This window comes from Haliotis cracherodii, unplaced genomic scaffold (assembly GCF_022045235.1).
Source record: "Haliotis cracherodii isolate W230 unplaced genomic scaffold, xgHalCrac1.p SCAF_2, whole genome shotgun sequence".
In the NCBI taxonomy this organism is placed as follows: Eukaryota; Metazoa; Mollusca; class Gastropoda; order Lepetellida; family Haliotidae; genus Haliotis; species Haliotis cracherodii.
Genome location: NW_027266275.1, coordinates 39,602,184 through 39,617,995, shown reverse-complemented (window position 1 = coordinate 39,617,995; position 15,812 = coordinate 39,602,184). Strand labels below are relative to the sequence as shown.

Below are 15,812 nucleotides of genomic sequence, written 5' to 3'. Positions count from 1 at the left end.
AGACGGTATAGCCATGCCATTCAGATTGTACTGATGTGACACATTATATAAGGATAAGTATCAACCATGGTTGATTCACAAAGTTTAAATGATGAATTCATATTAAAATTGAACAACATCCACGGTAAGCTGTATATTATTAACCCATAAGTTAGTATAATAATAACAGTATTTTCACAATAGGAAAGCAGACTGAGACATATGTTGTGGAACCCGATTTTCTTTTTGCTACAACAGACGGCACATTCCAATGTGTTAATTAACACCAGATCAGATTATGTCAAGTACATGGATTAACACAATAAAATATAGTACACCAGGTATAAATAACATGTTTACACAAATACGTTTCCACTGAGCAGTGAGGTAGAAAATATTTTTTTTTAAATATAGCTTTACAGGAATCATGGTAAGGTGCCATGTATCAATTCACCGTCACTAATAATATACACGACGCTCAAGTCTCACACAGTTGCTCACAGATAGCTTATCATTCTAACGGTAAATGATCTGTCACACATAAATTCTCTCTCTCTTTCTCTCTCACGTACTTTTATCTCTCTCCCTTTCTACCTGTCTCTCATCTACTCTCACCACATCACACCATTCAAGTCAACTATACAACTTATTAATACATCATATCAGGTTCACGAGCATCCTCATACACATCATAAATATATATCATAAACATCATTACGTTTATCATAAACATCATTTTCAATTTCAGGCGCATAATATTTCTCTTACACTACTGCTCATGACGAAAAAAACATTAAGAGCCGATCTCAGACATACTTGAAACACACATTCATACATCAAATAGCAGTGAAACAACGCCCGAATCAAATTGAGATATTTTAGTGCCTATTAATAAACGTCGGGAAGGGGCACAGGCTACTAAGTTGGCGAGATATATACACACAGGTGTATGATACAGCTGAGAGAAAAAGGAAAAGGGACAGATAATTGTATACATGTACAAAGAAAGCATTAAGTGGTGGCGGAAAGTAATTGACAGGGGTGGGTGGATTGAGGCGACACTCCTGGGGACTCAGATGGTATAACCCACAATGGACGCACTTGTATGGGTGTGTGTGCGCATGGTATACTGGGGGTGGGAAGATGGGAGGTGGTGGAATGGAAAGGGGAGGGGGAGACCAGTGGGAGGGAAGGGTTTGATGGGGGAAAGCCTTGTTTGGGGAGGGTTGGAAATCAGTTGTTGAGTTGTCGCTCCTCCTCTATTCTGTCCAACTTTACTTTGAGGGATTTAACGATAGACATGATTCCCTCCATACCAGATTTTTTGTGTATGTTCTCTGCTATCTGGACACTCTCTGCCATATCTGACAACGTGGCATGGCACCGGGTGAGAATAAACTGAATGATGTGAGGGAGGGCATTTCTGAAAATGAGGTCTTGTATAAATTGATCAGTGTTACATTTCAAAAGAGATGCCTCATAAGGAATATATTGAAGAAATTCACAAAAGCCTTCGTGCACTTTTTGGTTTCTATCAATCAGGTCATTTTTGCGGTTTATGACTTGAATTGACGATGGACCATACCATTTTAAAAAGGATTGTTTGAGTTCATCCAGGTCATGTTGTCTTTACATGGAAGTCCTTCATACCAAATTAAAGCAGTTTTGGATAAATATAGGGGGAAAACGTTAATAATTTCTTCACTGGTGTAATTTTGAATTGAGGTAAATTTCTGAAATCTACCTAGCCATGAAGGTGCAGAGCGGGGATCATGTCCGTCAAACAAAGGCATGGGGAGGGTTGTGAAGCTGACGCGAGATGGGGGCTGGACAGTGCGGTGGTCAGCGGTTTGGGAGGGGCATGGAGGTGGAGAACAACAACGGCCATCACAATGGGGGTTAGTAATGCGGCAGTGATGATCAAGAGGAGTTGAGGTTGCAGGCTGGAGAGGAGTAGATGGGGAAATTGAGCGAGGTGGGGAAGTCTCAGCAGTTGTATGTTTAGTATTTCGTCGGATCCTCCAAGGAAAGCATGATTTACTGGAGGACCCGTCATCAGAGTTTTTAATTTTAAATGAAAAGAAAGGCATTGCAACTTTAAAGAATTAACAAGAATGACCAAATTGTATAAACACTTACCCAGTGGAAAGATTAACTAAAAATTACAGAACAATCGCTATAGTCACTGAAAAATCACAGTCACTGACACAAGGTGAAACAGAGTTAGTTGAAATTCTTTGCCTTGATGGAGTCCTTGGTTTTTATTTGTTTCCGCACAAAGGATTCACGTATAGGGGCCGTTGTACGTGCATTCGTTGCTTGCAGTCGTGGAGGATGAGGAACTCGCGGAATTCTTGCTGTTGTTCCCACTTGCCGTAAAAAGACGTCACTATTGTAAGATGTGACGGAAACCTTTTCACAAAGCTGCAAAGCGTCCCAATTGTGGATTCCGTGGCACAGTTGAAAGGCAGTGTGGTCAACTGTTCTCCGAATTCACGATGTTAGTGGCTGTTTTGACTTTAGTTGTGATGTGGACGCATTATGAATGGATATCGCCGGACTTGTGGGGAGATTTCGCTCACGAACGTTGTTGCAGAGAGGTTCCGAGATCTTGGATTCCACCATGTATCCCGTGGTGTTACGTTTGGGATATCTGTCCTTCAAACACAACACTTTATTTGTGATATAACAGTTACCGCATGTGCATAATCACGATTGTGGTGATGGGACAGACAGCTTGCAGTATCCCGCACCTCATCCACAATGTCAATCTTCAGTGGCCAACCGGCCATTCTCTGGCACTAATTAGGAGCCATTGACCTGCACATGACTCTGTGCTGTTGGCCATCGTAATAATAGCCCAGCTGGTGTTGTAATTTGATTTGGGCAACGATGTGAATATTTATCTATATATATATTTAACGTATTTAACTCAGGGAATATATAAGACATATATATATTCCCTGATAAAACCTATACTCTGCCAAACTGCCTACGATACTATCTACCTGTGTACCTGTGTTGTGTCCTAAATGTGACAACTTACCGCTCTACTTGGCTTCAATATCAGCAGGAGAAGTCTGCAAGGCGATATGGACTAAGTAATTTTATCGGCTCAGGCCAACAACTACACTATACCCGTGAAATCGCATAGGCAATTCTATTTTAGACGCCAATTATAGCCAGTAACCAGTGAACCGTACGAGTATCAATACTAGTCGTGGACAATACTGATAATAACAGCACATTTCATAATAATAACAACAATAGCAATAATAATAATAAATGGTTTAATAATATTTTTTACATTTATACCTGCCTATTTTATTTTTTGCGCGGGGGTTGGGGGTATTTTGCCTTGAGTTTATGGGCAATTCCTTTCGTTCACATGTATAGGTAATACTCCATTAGCAAATAGCTTAAGTCAATATTACATGAACAGGTATTTTCTACAAATACCAATGGTGCAGTTCCTTGGCTAATGACGTCGATGACGCTACATGTTGATGTTGCTTACAGGTGGGGAGATAGGTTGTTAGAATTGTGTGGAATTGTTATTGCATTTTGAAAGGTGAGCGAGATCCACTTACACTTGTGACCTTCCCTTCCCGCACAAACGCTGCAATTCACTGTGCAGAGTCCCAAGGCGTCTCAGAAAAATATGATCGTGGGTTCGAATAACAAATCCGCCTGATGGCTGCTGGGTTTAAGCATCTTAATGATATAGACTGACAAAAGACGAAGTACTTTGTTGATCGTGATAGTGGAGTTGCATCCTTGAGCTGTCAGGATCCGCTCATCGTGAGTTCGAATCCCATTTCTGCTCTAACCTTTTGACTGTCCCATTCCAGAGGTGTCTCTGCATGTCGTTAGAGCTGAACTTTGGATAGCGTGAAAACTGTATGACGTAGTTGATTTGTCGAAGTATACCGTTCGTCTGTAGTTCGATCGCAGAGAAACTGTAAGAATTTCCCTATGCCAAACTATTACTCTTTTTACTCCTGTTACGTTTCGGGGTTCGTCAGCACCATACCCGTGCTCGGGGGTTTCACCAAGATGGTGAATGTCTATGATTGGGCCACTTCCTCCAAAATCAAGTTGACACGCCGTGATATGACTGGAAAGCTGAAAAAGGTCTTCAGCAACCCTTATGCCGTAAAACGGCGAATATGCTTGTCGTAAGAGGCGACTGACAGGATCGGATGGTCAGGCTCGCTGACTTGGTTGATGCATGCCATCGTATCCTAATTGCGTAGATCAATGCTCATGATATCAGTCACTGGATTGTGTGGTCCAGACTCGATTATTTATAGACCGCTGTCTGTAGGTTGAATATTGCTGAGTGTTAAACAACAAACAAACACAATATATACACTCGTGCATGACCTTTTGGAATAGCCTTTTGGCCTGTGTAACTTCGGGCTTCCTCCCAAGGTGACACGCTCTAAAATGAAATACTGTTCAAAGCGGCGTTAAAACAAACTCACTCACTTACCAATGGCCGGTTTGACTTCACGACTGGCTTTGCCATTTCTTACCTTTCTCTGTCACTTCAAGTACATACGGAGCTGTATCCTCGCATCTATGTCACGGAAGCATGTTCACGGACATCTCATAACTTAAATATTGCTACTGCTACACATTAAGTTACATATAACACATACTACACAAAATGAACCACATGCATCAACTAGGTCAGCAAGCCTGACCACCCGATCCCGTCCGTCGCCTCTTACTTATAGTAATATGAAATAATCGGGTGGTCCTTAATGACAGATTACTGGAGTAATATGAAATAATCGGGTGGTCCTTAATGACAGATTACTGGAGTAATATAAAATATTTGGGTGATCCTTAATGACATTACTGGAGTAATATGAAATAATCGGATGGTACTTAATGACAGATTACTGGAGTAATATAAAATATTCGGGTGGTCCTTAATGACAGATTACTGGAGTAATATGAAATATTCGGGTGATCCTTAATGACAGATTACTGGAGTAATATGAAATAATCGGGTGGTCCTTAATGACAGATTACTGGAGTAATATAAAATATTCGGGTGATCCTTAATGACATTACTGGAGTAATATGAAATAATCGGATGGTACTTAATGACAGATTACTGGAGTAATATAAAATATTCGGGTGGTCCTTAATGACAGATTACTGGAGTTATATAAAATATTCGGGTGATCCTTAATGACATTACTGGAGTAATATGAAATATTCGGGTGATCCTTAATGACAGATTACTGGAGTAATATGAAATAATCGGGTGGTCCTTAATGACAGATTACTGGAGTAATATGAAATAATCGGGTGGACCTTAATGACAAGATCACTGGAGTAATATAAAATAATCGGGTGGTCCTTAATGGCAGATTACTGGAGTAATATAAAATATTCGGGTGGTCCTTAATGACAGATTACTGGAGTAATATAAAATAATCGGGTGGTCCTTAATGACAGATTACTGGAGTAATATAAAATAATCGGGCTATCCTTAATGAAATTACTGGAGTAATATGAAATAATCGGGTGATCCTTAATGACAGATTACTGGAGTAATATGAAATAATCGGGTGGTCCTTAATGACAGATTACTGGAGTAATATGAAATAATCGGGTGGACCTTAATGACAGATCACTGGAATAATATGAAATAATCGGGTGGTCCTTAATGACAGATTACTGGAGTAATATTAAATAATCGGGTGGTCCTTAATGACAGATTACTGGAGTAATATAAAATAATCGGGCTATCCTTAAAGAAATACTGGAATAATATGAAATAATCGGGTGGTCCTTAATGACAGATTACTGGAGTAATATGAAATAATCGGGTGGTCCTTAATGGGGATTTTCGTAGTATGTTTCACTATTGCTGAGCTATATATGAATACTTCCTGTGGGTATGCCATTTGACAATTAATGCAATTGTCAACATACTGATGAAATATATTTTGGCATTTGCAGTAAGTTAACTGACAAAACAGTCAACCGCCATGTTTGTGCCCGCGCGTTGCCAAGCAATATATCCAGCTACACACGTCCTGCATAAATCATTTATACATGGATTTCTTATATTTAAAGTTAGGAATGTGATGTATAAGCATGAGGTAGGTGATATATATCTGTGTTACAATATGTTCCCAACGAACATACGAGGATATACATGTGTGTTCAAACTCCAAAAACTGAAATTAATATCATGTAGTTCAGGGTTACTGGTGATATAAATTCGTGATATGTTGAGGGAGTTACAGTTCTCTTCGCAGTACGTCATCCATAGTGTTACTGATATTTTATAACGTACATTTATCATCATATGACTAACACACGTGTGCTTCATTTCTAAGGCCAAAAAGCCCCGTATGTGTTGCTATTTCAGCTTATCTAAACGTAGGGTTGGTAAGTAGGGTTTTAATTTTATTTATTTATTTTTTTTTAAATTAGAATGTTTTTATCTATAGTTTTATCTATAGTGACATATTACGCCTGTGGCATAAAATACGGGCAAAGCGAGACTGTTTTGGGTCTAGGTTAGGATCGGTCAAAACTAGAAACAAATATAGTTTTGAAATGGCCCAAAACAGAATGCAACCTGACTGATAGATCAACCGTACTATACAGAGTGTTAGAGCTGGCCTGGATTTTAGATGTGAAACACCAGAGCACCGGTAGGATCGTTTAGTCGAGGTGGTCGCATATCGTCGTATATTACCTGATCATATTACGTAAGTTTTTAAAACATGTGTTGCAAACGAGTGGCGATTTATTTCTTTTAAATGTAACTTGTTCATTATCGAAATCCCGGAGCATATTTGATGACAGAGTTCGAAACGTCAGCGTTCGACTGCGTGGGTTTTATTATGTTCGCCTTGTGTTTGGTGACACTAATGGGCTCGTTTAGCAACAGATGTTTTTTCTTCAATTAAATCATGTTCATTAATGGATCGTGTTGATGCGTAACTGCCCTAGCATCAGCTATCTATTGTATGCTTTGAAACAGGAGGCAGCTATATAGGTGCTGTATCTGAATGGATGCACACTGCAAGGAATACTCAACCGTAGACATACGCATTGATGTCGTCAACTCTAATATAGAGGAATAGTGACAACGATTTCTGAGTAAGTTGCGAAGCCATATATATTTAAAATCAGTCAATATTGAGATCTTGTTCTAATTGAGCATACTGCTAGTTTTAAAAGCACGGCGCCCTTTTTTATCCTTGAAGATTTTGAATGTATTAGTGTAATAATTCTAAGATGGATTGATATGATTTTTAATCTATTTTCAAATTAAAGTTTAATCAACTTTAATCGCCGAGCAATTATCGTGTTCTTTACACAAGTTAGTGGGGCCTATGTATCATTTTTGTGTACTGTTTGTTTCAAATTGTTCTTTTTGCCTGAGGGGCGGTGGGGTAGTCTAGTGGTAAAAGCGTTCGCTCGTCACGTCGAAGACCCGGGTTGAATTCCCCACATGGGTACATTGTGTGAAGCTCATTTCTGATGTCCCCCGCCATAATATTGCTTGAATATTGCTAAAAGCGTCGTGAAACCATACTCACTCACTCACTCTTTTTGCCCGAGCGTTTATTCAAGCTATGTATTTATTCAAGGACTATATTTGAATTATCAGAGGTAGTGTACATAGGCGGCCATGAGCTATTCACAGAACTACGTCGGTCTGACACAAGAAGGTAGACTTGCACATGATGAGATTTTCATTTTTCATTTGCCTGATTCTTTCGTATTTTGTATATTTCGTGTATTTCTCGTCTACACATTAAACATATTTTATAGTTTTACGATAATTGTATATTGGAACTAAAACTTTCAAAATAGACAAATATGGTAATTTTGAAATTATTACTAAGATCTATGAGAATATTTCACAACACGTCCCTGCTGTAAGTGACATCTTTCACATACTTAAATAACAACCATGCTTTAATCATATAGTGGCGCAGATATCGTGCAGAGTTGTTTAACGCCGCAGCAATATTCCAGCTATATGACAGCGGTCTGTTAATAATCGAGTCTGGACCAGACAATCCAGTGATTGTCATCATGAGAATCGATCTACGCTTTTGGGACACGATAATAAGTCAGCCAGCCTGACCACCCGACCCTGTTACTCGGCTCTTACGACAAGCATAGTCGCCTCTTACAGCAAGCATGGGCTGCTGAAGACCTAATTTTCTACCAGTATCTTCACGGGTTCATTTCACTATTATTCCTATTGCTATTGAAAAAACCCGCTAGTAATTTATATTTGTGTGGGATTTGGCAAAATGATAAATAATATCAGAATACATGTAAATGCTTATGTCTTGTGAGTGAGTTGGATTTTACGCCGCTTTTAGCAATATCACGACGATGGACACAATAAATTGGCTTCGCACTTTGTACGCGGGCCTTCGGTGTGACAAGCGAACGCTCAAACCAAAAGGCAACCCCACCGCCCTTTGTCAAACGGAAAGTCGGTAAAATGTAAATCATTCTAGGTTATGAACACTGGTAATATCATATTGAACAAAATGGTATGGGATTTTGTTAAAATTTAATTAGAAGACAAAATAGTGTACACGTGCCACAACCTATTATGCACAAAAAATATTAAAAATACAAAAATCGATATATATGATTCCAGGCTCTTTCATGGCACACAATAAAGTTTGAACATTATATATACAATCATATTTGTCAGTACCTTCTTATTTCGCAACAGCTTGTACATATATCCTATCCTAGATTTCCAATTCGCGTACCGTCAATTTGCCGTTGTACTCAATGCATGGGTAACCGTAATCAGCAGTACTATGACACACATACGGGTACATTTCAAGATTAATGTCTTTAAAAAGATTAATATTGTAGAAATCCGACATCAAAGAAAATACTTCTGATTCATATTGAAAACATCTCATTTAAACTCGGTCTTAGTTCTCGCTACCGCTACACAGGGACCCGTGAAGACCCAGGGTAGAATAGGTCTTCAGCAACCCATGCTTGCTGTACAAGGTGACTGTGCTTGTCGTAAAAAGCGACTAACGGGATCGGGTGGTCAGGTTCGCTGACTTGGTTAATGCATGTCATCGATCCCAATTGCGTGGACCGATGCTCATGATATTAATCACTAGATTGTCTGGTCCAGACTCGATTATTTACTTTGGTGAAACCCCCTAGCACTGGTATGGTGCTGACAAACCTACGAACCCAAGATCATAGATTTCTGGCACACCCAAGGAGCGTAACTCTGTACTGTGAATTGCGGCGCCTGATTTGACTGCAGCCTTACGTATGCCATAGACCCGTGATGGTCCGGCTTAGAATAGGTCTTCAGCAACCCATGCTTAGGCGACTTATATACTTGTCGTAAGTGACGACTAACGGGATCGGGTGGTCAGGCTCGCTGACTTGGATGATTGGTTGATTCACGTCATCGTATGCCCGTAGCGTAGATCGATGCTCATAATATCAATCACTGGATTGTCTGGTCCAGCCGTGATTATTTACAGACCGCCGTCCTATAGCTGGAATATTGCCGAGTGCGGCGTTAAACAACAAACAAACAAATAAAGCCAAATTGGCATACACAACAAGATTGTCTACGCAACAAACACATCAGTTTTTACTTAATTCGTTCATATTATAACCACCCTTACCATTTGTCTGCTACATATTTGTTTCTGTTTCAGATTCGGTCTGAATCTACAGCAAAGCAGTAAACATGGACGCGGTTAGAGATCTGCTGGTGACCCGAGTGGGTCAAGTCGGAGCTGGGGCTCTCGCTGTGGCGGGCACTGTAGCAGCCTCATATCTTCTGACTGGAGGACCGAGGCCCATCCCCTCTGTCGTCGACCCCCAAAACCAGACCATAGACCTAGGTGTACGTGTTTATTTGTCTACCCCCAAAACTAGAAGGTAGATCAAGGGGTTGGTGTTTATTTGTCTACCCCCACAACCAGACCATAGATGTAGGGGTTCGTGTTTATTTGTCTACCTGCACAACCAGACTATAGATCTAGGGTAAGTGCTCATTTATCTACCCCCACAACCAGACCATAGATATAGGGGTTCGTGTTTATTTGTCTACCTGCACAACCAGACTATAGATCTAGGGTAGGTGTTCATTTGTCTACTCTCACAACCAAACTGTAGATCTGGGGGTAGGTAGTCACTTGTAACATTTGATCCCGATGATATTCAGTGCAATTAAAAATTTTCAATTCGAATCTCTTGTACAGGGCGGGGTGCGAGGGTCTTCCCTAATGAAAGACTTCAAAGAGAAAAAGCCAGTGGAACGTATTTCTGACGAAGCTGACACACTACACAAGATCTTCCTTTGTGGTCTCAAGACGTCACGTGAGTTGGACCAGTCATCTTAGGCTCAAAATTCGCCGTGAAGGGTTGCGTCCCTTAGACATGGCCGGATCCTTGATTCGAATACGGAATTTGCCAGGTTATGAACCTTTGTTTCCATTATTTCTTTAAAATGCGACCCGTGAAGATCCGACCTAAGCAACCCGTGCTTGCCGTAAGAGGCGACTAACAGGATGGTCAGGCTCGCTGATTTGGTTGATCGTATCCCAATTGCGCAGATCGATGCTCATGATGTCAATCACTGGATTATCTGGTCCCGACTCGATTATTTACAGACCGCCATCATATGGCAGGAATATTGCCGAGTGCGCTGAACAACAAACAAACAGTCCAACAAACTATTAAACGGCTCTGCTCAATGTGTAAATTGGGAATACTGTGAGCCAAGGGACATAACTCTGTTCACGCACGTGGCTTCAGTTTCAGTCCGTAACTGACTTATCTATATAGAAACGCATCATAGTGTGTCAGTGAGCAGTTGTGAAGCCTTGATAACTTCAGATTCATGCCTTTCATTCACACTGCCTTGAATCCAACAAATAATATATCCGGTGTTGCGTCTACCTCTATTTCCCCCTTCTGTCTAGGTCACAGAAAGTGTCTTGGCAGAAGAACGGGACCTAACAAAGAATATGAATTCCTCACATATCAGCAGGTAAGAATTCAAAGCACTGCACAGATCCGGTGTAGAATAGGTCTACAGCAACCCATGCTTGCCATATAAGGCGACTATGCTTGTGGTAAGAGGCGACTAACGGGATCCGATGATCGGGTGGTCAGACTCGATCCCAATTACGTGGATCGATGCTCAAGATGTCAATCACTGGATAGTGTGGTCAAGACTCGATTATTTTACAGACCGCCGTGTTACGACGTAAATTGTAATAAAAAGGTAAATTGTAATTCTTGCAGCAAATTGTAATAATTTTTACGTAAATTGTAATAACAACGTAAATTGTAATAAAATTTGACGTAAATTGTAATACGCAAATTGTAATAAAAATTGACGTAAATTGTAATAATCTCAACTTGCGGTAAAATGTAATAACTTTTTACGTAAATTGTAATAACCTTATACGTTTAGTGTCAAAGGCGTTAAATGACTAGAACCTATCCTTGTCAGGGTTGGTACAGGTTTTATCGTACAATCGTCATTAAAGTATGGGTGTGGGGGAGGATTGAGGTCGTTATCGTACATTGTTGTCTAATTATATGTATATATAAACGCATTGGAATTTCATTTCTATGGTTGTGCAGAAGAGGATTAATTACTAGAATGAACTTAGTTTTCATATTTATTTGAGAAATACTCTGTGTGTTTTGTACTTAATTGATATATATCCTATTGACGATTTTCATCATAATTGTTCATATTTAACCTAATGGAATCATATTTCAATTGGTAAAGTAGGTAGTAATATACACAATGGAATAATTATAACGTAACAAACTTACACAAAGTAAATGTGTAAATGTGGAAAGTCTGACTTTTACTGACTGAAGCAAATTTATTTATTTTGCAACAGTATATTTGTACATATTTTATGCGGAGAGGGGTTTACTAAGTTGCAAGAACTTGTCCCCAATACAATTCTCATTTTGATCTTTGAATAAAATATGTTTAAACTAAACTAAACTAGCAAATGGATGACATGTCATTCTGCAGTAGTCTGTGTGCAAGCTGATTTATACATGTTCATATACATAATATCAATATATTATTATTCAAGTTTCAATTTTTTAACGTTGCTTGGAGGATGTAAAGCACATAATGACAATGTCCTGGGCGATGTACATGTGGGTATGTGAACCCGCAAGGACTACCTTTATCAATTATTTTACGTGCAGCTTGTGTCATGTCTGTATTGTTAGAATGATACTCTAGCAACTGTACACATCGAAATTTATGACTGAAAGATCCACCCTCGGGTTAAAAATGATGGATTGCATTAGGTACGTCTATTCGACAAATAGGTTAATTGATTTATCCTCCAATAGTAGCTTAGTTAGGAGTCCATTGCAATAACATTAAGTTACGAGTTACAAAAGAGAGCTCTGTGCAACCGGACCCTGAAATTATGTCGATTTGCATTGGAGGTTTACTTAATTTGATAAGGAGCACATGACTGTTTCATTGAAACAAACGAGACAATTCAATCGTATTTATACATTATATTTTGACGAAGAATTCAAATACAACAAATGAGCGACAGATCTCCTGTGCAACGTCAAAGGAAAAAAAACCAGTCGTCAGCAAATGCAGCATAGATTTCCCATGCATGGGAAAGGAGAATACTTAATACATAACATTATATTCAATGTTTTTATTAATATCAAAAGAGGGGCGTGGATATTCTTTACCTACATTGCATATACTATTAGATAGTGTGTATTCTCGATCTCTGTGAACTTCTCACGGATAAAGAAATAAAAATAAATAAATGCAAACCATGTTAACTTATGCAATATTTGTAGCAATGTGGATTATGAATATAACCTAAAATATTTCCTTTCTTAGGAAGAAGTATATTAAATGAAATAAATGCATAAATGTAACTGTCTGGATTCCTTTCATATGTCATGAAGAACTAACAACAACTTACTGACAACTTTTGCTGGGATAATAACTCCAACCCAACAACAACAAAAACAGAGTCCATCAAGATAACGGCACGAAATCATAATTCAAAGCATACACAAATAATATCCGGTATCTTCGGGCATATCTTGTTGAGTTTCAAAGAGCATCAAAATGTATAATAAATTTGTTGCAATCAGTTATTGCTGAAATATATCTATCTATCTATCAAAATAGAAAGAATGGAAAATCTATAATGAAAAGGGTTTTGTCACTAACGTAAATATTCTCTTTGACCTTATACGAAGAGTATTCTAAGATCATTAAACTCGGCAATCGTTGGGGGATTGCGCCAAGTAACCTTGATACCAAATTTGGTACCTCACGTTTAATGCGGTACATAATTTTCGAAACGGATAATTACGTTTTTCATAAGTTATCACTAATTTGTGACATATACATATAGCGTTTCCACTGCAAATCGACACACTGGTTGACCAGCCTGTGTTTGTACTCTTCGTCATCACTCGTTCAGTCGTGTCGAACTGGTCAACGTACTGTTGAAGCAAGTCATGCAAAAAAACATCTTGAATAGAGTATTGAACAATATGTCACAATTAAGTTATTTGTCGAATATACGGTTGTGTAACCCATCATTTTGAACCCGAGGATGGATCTTTCAGTCATTTAAATTTATCGATGTTGACACCACCCTTTAATGGCGATTGTACGATAAAGCCTATACCAACCATCCCTAACTTAACAGTTTTGTACGTTTGTCATCATACACAGTATTTCTCGAATTGTACATGTGAAACGCAAGCTCAACTGACAAAGATCATTTCTAGTCAATTGGCGTCTTGGACAATACGGTAGTAAGGTTATTACAATTTACGTAAGAATTTATTACATTTTACCGCAAGTAGAGATTATTACAATTTACGTCAATTTTTATTACAATTTGCGTATTACAATTGACGTCAAATATTATTACAATTTACGTTGTTATTACAATTTACGTAAAAATTATTACAATTTGCTGCAAGTATTACAATTTACCTTTTTATTACAATTTACGTCGTAACACGCCGTCATATAATATGAAATATTGCTGAGTGCGGCGTTAAACAACAAACAATCAAAGCACTGCACTGCAAAAAAAGTAGTTATCCCGATTTTCTTCCAGTTTGAAAATATCCTGCTGGGAAACGCTAATAAGAAACACTCCTGCCTTATTCATTGTCCGGGTACGTGATGTGCTGATTATACGAACATGGAGCGTCCAGGACACGTTACAGGTGTCAATTTATGTTAACCATTTATTTAAAAATACGTACAACTGTGAGAAGTGAGTGGGCGCCCCGCTTGAATTATTTCAAGATAGACACCATTTTGTGGATAACAACTTCTTTAAAACTGTGAAAAGCGACGTTTCGGTATAGATCCTTATACCGTTGTCAAGCAAGACAAGTCTACAAGGGTATAAGGATCTATACCGAAACGTCGCTTTTCACAGTATTAAAGAAGTTGTTATCCATAAAATTGTGCCTATCTTGTCATCTGTCAACTTCTAAGTAATGCCTATCAAACAATTTGAATTATTTCGTCACGTATTTGTGACAATCAAAATGAAGGTATCAATTCCAGAGCTTGTTCCAGGCTACATTACAATTTGAAATCGTAGCGCATGTTTAGAAACTATAGGACTATCTTGTTCAGAAATGTCATTAATTTTTTCAAGGGTCAATGACCCGGTGATCTTGACAATATGGAGCATCCGCAAATTAATTTATTGTTCATTACAGCTTTAGCTTCATTTAAGGACGTGCGTAATAATACGTTTATCAATACAACCGCAGTAAAATATTCGAAAATGTGATATGTATCTTTAATAAAATATGCCATATACCTAAAGACCGTCCCCAGTTCCTAACGCTTTGTTGATAGGGTGAAGAGGTTAGGTGAACTTGCTCATTGCATGTCGCCTTACCCCTGTGGGTAGATAGTTGCTTGCTCGTGGTTTCAGGTATTGACCCGCATGGTCCAGCCCTGGGCACCGTTCCACAAAGCGATTTTAGCGCTATGATTGTCGTAAGCCAGTGTTTAAGTATGGGAGTTAGGATCACCTTAGCGCAAAGATGGCTTTGTGGAACGGGGCCCTGATTATTTAGAGACCACCTTGATACCGCTTGAACATTGTTGACCGTGGCGATAAACAGCAATCACTCACCTGATGTCATTTTACAATTACAGGTGTACGACAAGACCCGAGAGTTCGGCTCCGGGTTGATACAGCTGGGTTTGAAGCCGCACCCAGACACGTTTATTGGCATATACAGTATAAACAGAATAGAGGTGAGTTACAGGTGCCCGACACCCTGTACCGTGTCAGTAATATACCGTTTGAAAGTTAGGCTGCATTATTTATATACAGCGCAAAGAGGTAGTCGTGTGTTCAGTGCCCACGCTCTCGCGTATTGGCAGATTTGTAGAACTGGCTCATAAAACGGATGCTCTGGCGCATGTCTTTGAATTAAATTATGAGTGTATCAGACGAGTTCATTTTATTTCAGAAGTTCTCTTTAGCATCTCATGCATGTGTGTGTTCTGTTGATGGTGACTGTTCGGGGTTTTCGGGGGGTCGGGGATTCGATTGTCTTGCTATTCACATATATGTGTTCTGTAGACAGTTGGCTTGTCTCGCTATTCAAACATGTGTTCTGTAGACTGTTGGCTTGTCTCGCTATTCACACATGTGTTCTGTAGACAGATGGCTTGTCTTGCTATTCACACATGTGTTCTGTAGACAGTTGGCTTGTCTTGCTATTCACACATGTGTTCTGTTGACAGTTGGCTT

The 15,812-nt window shown here is 39.1% G+C and overlaps 1 protein-coding gene across 2 annotated transcripts in view; it reads left to right on the top strand.

Annotated features, from left to right (window-relative positions):
- LOC139469109 (long-chain-fatty-acid--CoA ligase 1-like) overlaps positions 1–15,812 on the top strand; it is a 53,463-nt gene that overhangs the window by 3,383 nt on the left and 34,268 nt on the right. Inside the window, exons 2-6 of one of the 2 annotated variants that reach the window (XM_071251241.1) lie at positions 6,998–7,116; positions 9,693–9,883; positions 10,242–10,359; positions 10,965–11,032; positions 15,209–15,310. In XM_071251241.1, the coding sequence (XP_071107342.1) occupies positions 9,725–9,883; positions 10,242–10,359; positions 10,965–11,032; positions 15,209–15,310 (447 nt within the window). In that variant the 5' untranslated portion in view covers positions 6,998–7,116; positions 9,693–9,724. The remainder of the gene's footprint in view (positions 1–6,997; positions 7,117–9,692; positions 9,884–10,241; positions 10,360–10,964; positions 11,033–15,208; positions 15,311–15,812) is intronic. The other variant, XM_071251240.1, reaches the window with a different exon arrangement.